The sequence below is a fragment of the Pogoniulus pusillus genome, chromosome 8 (assembly GCF_015220805.1).
Source record: "Pogoniulus pusillus isolate bPogPus1 chromosome 8, bPogPus1.pri, whole genome shotgun sequence".
In the NCBI taxonomy this organism is placed as follows: domain Eukaryota; kingdom Metazoa; phylum Chordata; class Aves; order Piciformes; family Lybiidae; genus Pogoniulus; species Pogoniulus pusillus.
The window spans coordinates 8,966,222-8,974,446 of record NC_087271.1 but is presented as its reverse complement, the minus strand read 5'-3'; the positions used below and the strand labels follow the sequence as shown (position 1 = coordinate 8,974,446).

The 8,225-nt window shown below is 41.9% G+C and overlaps 1 protein-coding gene across 1 annotated transcript in view; it reads right to left on the bottom strand.

The window, feature by feature from the left end:
* Positions 1-1,982: 1,982 nt before the first annotated feature.
* The window catches only part of ASPM (assembly factor for spindle microtubules), a 28,668-nt gene continuing 22,425 nt past the window's right edge, over positions 1,983-8,225 (bottom strand). Inside the window, 6 exon segments of the mRNA XM_064147141.1 lie at positions 1,983-2,304; positions 2,382-2,551; positions 4,097-4,273; positions 4,963-5,117; positions 5,570-5,762; positions 7,106-7,297. Coding sequence (XP_064003211.1) covers positions 2,199-2,304; positions 2,382-2,551; positions 4,097-4,273; positions 4,963-5,117; positions 5,570-5,762; positions 7,106-7,297 — 993 coding nt within the window. The 3' untranslated portion in view covers positions 1,983-2,198.

Sequence of the window (8,225 nt, the reverse complement as noted above, 5' to 3'; positions counted from 1 at the left end):
AGCCATGGGTTCAGAATGTGTAAGTGGAAAAGTACAGAGTTAAGTAAAATAGAGGGTTGAAATGACCTTAGAGTTTGCTGTATACAACTACCTGAAGGGAGGCTGTAGCCAGGTAGGGGTTGGTCTCTTCTCCCAGGCAACCAGCAATAGAGCAGTCTCAAGCTATGCTGGGGGAAGTATAGATGGATGTTAGGAGGAAGTTCTTGACAGAAGGAGTGATTTGCCATTGGAATGGGCTGCCAGGGAGATGGTGGAGGCACCATCCCTGGGGGTGTTCAAGAACAGACTGGATGAGGCACTTAGTGCCACGGTCTAGTTGATTGGCTAGGGCTGGGTGCTAAGTTGGACTGGATGATCTTGGAGGTCTCTTCCAGCTTGGTTGATTCTATGATTCTAGAGGATGGTGCAACAGATGAAACAATGTAAAGCAGGAACTTGTGGTTTTTGTTAATCCTTGCTTATCTGGTTGCTAAGGTACTGAGGTCTGTCTTGATGACCAATTAGGATTTGACACAATCTTTAGCTTGTTCGTTAAGAGTATATAACCAAGTGCTGAAAGTACAATAAACGGAACTTAGCTTGCATCAAGCTGCTCGCCATCTCTTCATCACAGCACAATGTCATATTTTTTATTCTCCTTTCTAGTAAAATGCAGTTCTAAGGCACAGAACTGACAGACTTTAAGGAAGATGCTGTGATGAAGATCAGCTATGCAGCCAGATAAGATGTAGATTTGTGTGTACTGCTCACTTGATAAGAAAAAGGCACAGGGAGACCCAATAGAAACCTTCCAAGTACATGAAGGGGTCCCAGAAGAAGGGTGGAGAGAGGCTGTGTCTCAATTCTAGTTTAAATTTCTCAGAGACTCAAATATAGTGAATAGAACCAATAACAATTTATAGGATGCCTTTCTCTCTTCCTTCTTTTTTTCAAAGAAAAGGAATTAGATATAGAGAGGAAAAGGTAAAACACACCCAAATAAATAATCTCACTTTGATTTGTAAATTAAAAGAGAGAACTAACAATAAATAAAAGGTATTTGAGGTAGGGGACTTACAAAGAAGGGAAGGGAAATCAAGATAGAAGATATGTAAACACAACCAGATTGATGGCAATGTGCTTTTGGCTACCTTGTGGACTGATGGCCAGATGGTAAAACAAAGAGCAGCAGGAACAGGAGGGTGGTGCTGTCAGGCAGGGATGCAGGGCAAGAGAGGACAAAACAGGAAGTCCCTCTGTTTTTATATGAGGCTAGACAGCAAGTGGGAGTGGGCTAACCACTACATCTGGAGTAAGGTTAAGGCTCATCCCCGGGGAGGAGTTAGAGATTCTTTCCCAGGAGGGTTAACCCTTTGCAGACTGCTTACAAGGGCCTGTTGTGACAGCATGAGGGCAATGGCTTCAAAATGAAGAGCAGATTTAGAGTGGATGTTAGGAACAAGTTCTTCAACATGAGGACGGTGGAACACTGGAACAGGTCACCTAGGGAGGTGGTTGAGGCCTCACTCCTGGAAGTAAAGGTGAGGCTCAACAGGGCTCTGGGCAACCTGATCCAGTTGAGGATATCCCTGCTGACTGCAGGGGAGGTTAGATTAGATGACCTTCCAACCCAAACCCTTCTATATGGTTCTCTCAAATGACCTTCCTCTAAGTGCCAGGTCAGAATGTCCAGACTCACACTTACACCATCTTGCAAATTACATATAAATAAAAAGAGCAGCAAAAAGTTTTCCCAGCAGTCACACAAACCCCCTCAAAACATTACTAAAATGTAAACTCCAACTCCCAAGAAACAGCAGCCAGTTTGGAAAGGCAGACTATGCCTCTCTTCCTACCTGTGTCTCTCCAGATCAGACCAGTCCCTGTAACTGTCCCACAACCAACCATTTTTAGAAGTATTACACAGTATTTATTGGGAGTGGGGAATACCAAACCATTTACAGAACTCGCAGTGGCACAGGAGCAATACATCACTGCACTGGTGAGACTTCCAGGATTTTATTGTACAATCACTTTGTGTAGTAGTACAAAACAGGATTTCCACAGCTATATACAATACCAGTTTCAGGAATGTTAACTGCAATTTAAAAAAACATTTCCAAGGGTAGCTTGACACTTCTCTGCTTTATTTTAAAGCCATTTAGCTGCCTACTACCTACTTGCTATACAAATACATTTCCAGATACATTTTGTAGATATCAGTAGTAAGCAATACCAAGTGTGTCCATCACCATCAGAATTGCTTGCAGAGGATCCACAATTTCTTGCATGTTATCTTTCCTTAAAACCCAGTCTGGTTTAATTCTGTGGAAATAGTAGTAGTTTGTCATTAAAATATACTGCCAGAAGGGGAAAAAAAAGACTAATTTTAAAGCTCTTACCTTGAAACTAATTTTATTCTTAGAGGAGTTACTGGAATGAAGGAGAGCCCACTTAAACTGTTTGTCCTCTGCTTCACGAGGGCTCTCTCTGCATCTGCTTTGTGCTTACGAGCTGTAAGCTTATATATGCTTTGCAGGCAAGTAACAGCTCTCGGCATGCTTCGGATTGCCTGAGGAAAGGTGAAAACGGTACACAGCTGAGACTGCACATCCAAGAGACTTAAATCAAGAAGTGTTTTATCCAAGGAAAAATGAATGTTTCTAATTACAGCTGAACTCCTGCCCACAAAGATAGCAAAACCATTTTAAAGACAGCACACTTACGAGTCAGGGATCTAATGCTTTCAAAACACTTCACTGAAGTGTGATTTCAGAGGTTGAATCTCCTGAGATCTCACAAGTGAGATTTGACTCACTTTGCATTACAAACAATTTTCACCTGTCATTAACATATGCCTTCAGTGATTGGTACAAAGATAAATTAGGTGTTTGTACCCATCCTGGTAACTATGAAAGAATAATGAGATTGTGAGAGGCGGGTGGATAACTTGTGCTTGTATCTGATGGATAAATGGGTAATGAATTTGTAGCAGAGAACCCAGACTGCCCTAGTAACCTTTATCAGGGATTGTAGCAATAGGCATCAACAAAGAAATGCGCTCTAGTGGCCAAAAAGGCCAATGCCACTCTGAAGTGTGTTAGAAGGGCTGTGGTTAGTAGGTCAAGAGACATTCTCCTCTATTTTTGGAATATTGTGTCCAGTTCTGGGGTCTGCAGTTCAAGACGGACCTCAGGGAGCTGCTTGAGAGAGTCCAGTGCAGAGACATGAAAATGATGGAGTGGAACATCTTCCTTATGAGAAGAGACTGAGGTATCTAGGGTTCTTTAGCTTGGAGAGAAGGAAATTAAGGGGAGACCTCATTAATGTTTATAAATACATAAAGTGCCAGGAGGATGGAGCCAGGGTCTGCTCAGTGATGCTCAAGGACCAGGGGAAATGGGTGGAAGCTGAGACAAAGGAAGTTCCACAGAAACACATGAAGGACTTTTTTTTCCCTGTGAGGGTGACGGAACACTGTAAAAGGCTGCCCGGGGGGTTGTGGAGTCTCCCTGTCTGGAGATATTCGTTACCTGCCTAGATGCATTCCTGTGTGATCTGGTATAGGTGATCTGCTCTGGTAGGGGAATTGGACTGGATGATCTTTAGAGATCCTTTCCAGCCCCTGACGCTTTGTGACTCTATGATTCTGTTCCAGAAACAATCTGTTTCTGTTACAATAGTGTACAACAACACAGAATCGTTATGTATTGCCAGTTGTTAATGACAAAGCTCTTAACTTTACCAGAAGAGCAATCATAAACTTTCAGAAATGGAATACAAGTTAATGAAGTGGCAACTTAACTGTATCTAATGCTAAGAAAATCCTATGGAAAGTAGGGATTGCAATATCACCATCTTGCAAAGCTTGCAGGATCAGAATCTCAGTATGTTACTGAATAGCTCTAGGAACCAGGGTATACAAAGCACAAAATAATGCCTGTTTCCACCATCTTGGAAACACATTTAAAACAAACCCAGAATTTAGTCATAATTCATGTTACAGCCATATTACGTATGGTAGACAGGGAGAGTAACCAAAATTCATTAGAAACATCCCAACACATGGAAGAAAAGAACATTGTATCACATTACATAAAACCCATTAAAGTCTTACCAAAGCTCTTTTTGAGTCTTTTGAAAGGATGGCCAACAAGCAACAGGTTTTTGTGAATATGCTTCCTCCTTTCTCTGAAATTTTGTCCCCTGCTTTTTCTCTGTATATTTGCAGTAAGTCTAGCAATGTATCTATAGAATGTTCCACTTCATAAACTGCTTGAGTGGTTTTTTCACACTGTTACACATGAAATAGACAAGACGGGTTATATAGACACATCTTTAGAACCTTTCAGGTTAGAAGAAAAAGCAAAATCCATTTTCATGTACAGTTGAATAGAAAATTAAATTAGAATAACGTTAGATATGTTTATAAGTAAGTTTAGCCTAAATGTTAATTTTTTTCCCCTAAACCAAAAATCTAAGAATTTGAATGTAGGTGTCTATAGGATGGAAAATGGCTATTTGATTCTACATTAAATGTTGTGCCTGCTATATAAGGCAGCTATGAAAAGGTGACACAGTGGGGCAGGACCAGGTGGACAGTCAGGCCGGGCCACCACTGTCAATACTGCACTTTGCATCACTTTATGCACTGTTTGTTTCATTGGTGATATTATTATTCTTATTTACTACTTCTCTTGTGCTGTTCTGTCAAACATTCTTTATCTCAGCCTACAAGCTTTTGTCTTTTCCCTTCCCATCTCACTGAGAGGTGAGGGGTCAGTTGTGTGAGTGGCTGCCTGGGTCAGCTCAGCTACTGGTTGGGTCCATACCAAGGCAGTTAAAATTCAGAAACAGTTTTGATTTTGTTGTTGTTTTGGGTTTTTTTAAAAGCTATTTCAAATTTGTCCTCAAATTTTGTGGATCATTAAGTCATACGTAACCCACAGCTTATTAAGTAGCAAAGGAAAATATTAAAGTTACCTTTGAAACATTAAGGAGAACCTGAACTGAATATCTGATCACATCCATGCATGGAACACTCCGGTTGCAGCTTCGAATCAGACTGAAAATAGAGTAGATCGCTCTGCTCTGGGCCATATTTGCACAGCAGAGTGGAGACAGCCTGGTAGCCACCTCTATAACGATGAAAGTAAGTAAATAAACACTTTGAAGCTCAAGCAATTGAACTAAAATACAAGAGAAAACCCTGGTTTGCAAGTGCAAAGAAGTAAAACCTGCCACCACTGATTTAAAAGAGTATTTCTAAGTCAACAGTTTTAATACTCTAGATTAAAAATTAAGTAGCCAAAACTATCCACGGAGATGACTACACTAATGCTAATTATAATTGACTTATGCAAGGCACATTATTACTAGGAGTGCCAGGAAATCTAAGCCATCCTATAAGATTTCCTTTTTCTACACAACCATTTTAATACTGCTTTCAAATCAATAACCTAATTTTAGTCTGGAAGAAGCCCTCCATTATACCCTAACACATTCAAATTTCTCAATCATACAGAAAAAAGAAACTAGAGAAGAGTTCACAATAATGTTTCTATCATGTCAGCTATAATAAAATACTGACCTAGATGCTTCAATGCTGCAAGAATATAAGAGAAATCTTTGTATTTGAGAAGGTAGTCAATAGCAGTTGCAGTTCTGTTGCCCAATTTGTTTTCTTCTCTGCTGTTTTCATTAGCCTTTTGTAAACTATGTCTTATAGCTTTCGTTTTTGCTGTGTCATTACTCTTCCTCCAAGAATATCCTCTCCACAATGCCTACAGAAAAAGAATTTCACAAAGAGAAGAGAGCTGTTAACAGGAGAACTTCCATTACTTTTGCAAATCATTTTTACAAGTCTGATAAAGCATTTATTATTCATTTTTAAGTAATCATCACTCAGTGTTTAATCTTCCAAATACTACATTTTCTAGACAGAAGACCAAAACAAACATGCATATATATCACAGAATTGTCAGGGTTGGAAAGGACCTCAAAGATCATCCAGTTCCAATCCTCCCTACCACGCAGCAGGGGCACCTCACACTAGATCAGGTTGCTCAGAGCCACAACCAGCCTGGCCTTAAAAAACTTCCAAGGTTGAGGCTTCCAGCACCTCCCTGAGCAACCTGTTCCAGCGTTTCACCACCCTCATGGTGAAGAGCTTCCTAACTGTGCTAGTATGAAGCTAGCTAGAGTGTTTTGGTGAGGAGGACTAGATTACAGGCTGTGAAAGAAAAACAATGGTGATGTCTACTTCACTCATAGGCTTGCTGAGATGTATAAGAACAAGAATCAAAACATAGATAAGGCACTTCTCCTGCTGGGGAGCTCCGAGCTGCATCTCTCTCTCCCTAACTTCACCCTCCGTTTCTCTGACTAATCCACTTTGCCTCCTAACCCCCCTGGCCGAACCTCCATTCTTCCTTGGGACTGGGGTAAGGTTGAGAGGGGCAGGGGGAAGGTGAAGGAGCGGTTGGGGGGCCCCTCCTGGCGACTCAGGTTTCTGGGAGGGCTGTTGTGTTTCTGTATCACCTTTTACCTTGTATATTTCTGTCTATAACTGTATATACTGCAAATATCTGCTTGTATATTGTGATAAGCTGTAAATAATAAGCTTCATTCAATTTCCAGAGCTGGCTGAGTCTAGTCTGGGTGATTTCCAATGTGTGGGGGGGTGGGTAACACCCAAACCCAACCCAATCTACCCACTTCTAGTTTTGCTCCATTCTCCCCTAGTCCTACCACTACCTGACACCCTAAAAAGCCCCTCACCAGCATTCTTTTAGCCCACTCCAGACATTCGAAGGCCACAATAAGGTGTCCTTGCAGCCTTCTCCAGACTGAACAACACCAATTCTCTCAATCTGTCTCCATAGCACAAGTGTATCCCCCCTCAGTCACCTCAACCAGCACTTGCTTAACTACTTATTGATCTGTTTGTATTTAGCTTTAGTGTCTAAACTGAAGGTGACTTAGACTGCAGTTTATCTGAGAAATGTCCCAACCAAAACAAACATCTTTCCTCTTCCCAAAAGCCCAAGAGGGGAAAAACAAAAAATAAATTCAAAACATACTAATTTTTGGGTCAAATTGTAGATTTCTTACAGGAGGCACGTACCTGAAATTTAATTATTCCAACTGCAAATCTTTTCCTGCGCCTGTGGACAAGGAATCTGCGTATGTTTCGCTGGATTATGGCTGCTGCCTCATCTCTGCGCCGCAGCCAGCCTCGAATCGCACGCTGCAACTGAATGATCCTTTGATAATCTCTTAGAAATCTTCTTTGTTGCATTTTTGCTCGGAACCAACTCTGTTTAAAATTAAAGTACGTTTCTATGTATTTAAGGTGCACCCCTAAAGTTTTTACATCCTAAACAAGCATCAGTAATAACCAAACAACTATTTGAACATGAGCTTTGACAGATACAGGCATTCTAAACATCTCTAGTACTCATCCAACCACTACGACACATCTCTGATTGGCCTTGGGGTAGCTGAAAGCCAAGACTTCAAGACTGCAAAGTGAGAGTAGTCAGGGAAGCATTCTGAGTAGAGTAGGAGTAGAGTATTTTCAGGTAGAAAGGACCTACAACCAAGTTCAACAAGGCCAACTGCCAGGTCCCACATTTGGGTCACATCTACCCCATGGTAAGCTACAGACTTGGGGATATGTGGTTGGAAAGCTGAAACTTGGAGAGGGACCTGGGGGTACTATTTGATCCTTGACTTAACAGCAGTGTGCACGAGTGGCCAAGAAAGCCAATGGCATTCTAGCTTGTATTAGAAACATATGACCAGCAAGAGCAGGGAGGTGATCATCCCCCTATATGCAGCACTGGAAAGGCCACACTTCAAGAACTGTGTTCAGTCCTGGGTCCCTTATTAGAGGAAGACTGAGGTCCTGGACCATGCTTAGAGAAGGTCAACAGGGCTCATGAAGAGCTTGGAGCACCTGGCCTACAAGGTGTGACTGAGGGAGCTGGGGTTGTTCAGCCTGGAGGAGGCTGAACAGAGACCTCATTCCTCTCTACAACTACCTGAAGGGAGGTCATAGCCAGGCAAGGGTCAGTCTCTTCTCCCAGGCAACCAGGAACAGAACAAGGGGACACAGTCTCAAGCTGTGCCAGGGGAGGTATAGGCTGGATGTTAGGAGGAAGTTCTTCACAGAGAGAGTGATTTGCCATTAGAATGGGCTGCCCAGGGAGGTGGTAGAGTCACCATCCCTGGAGAGCCTCATC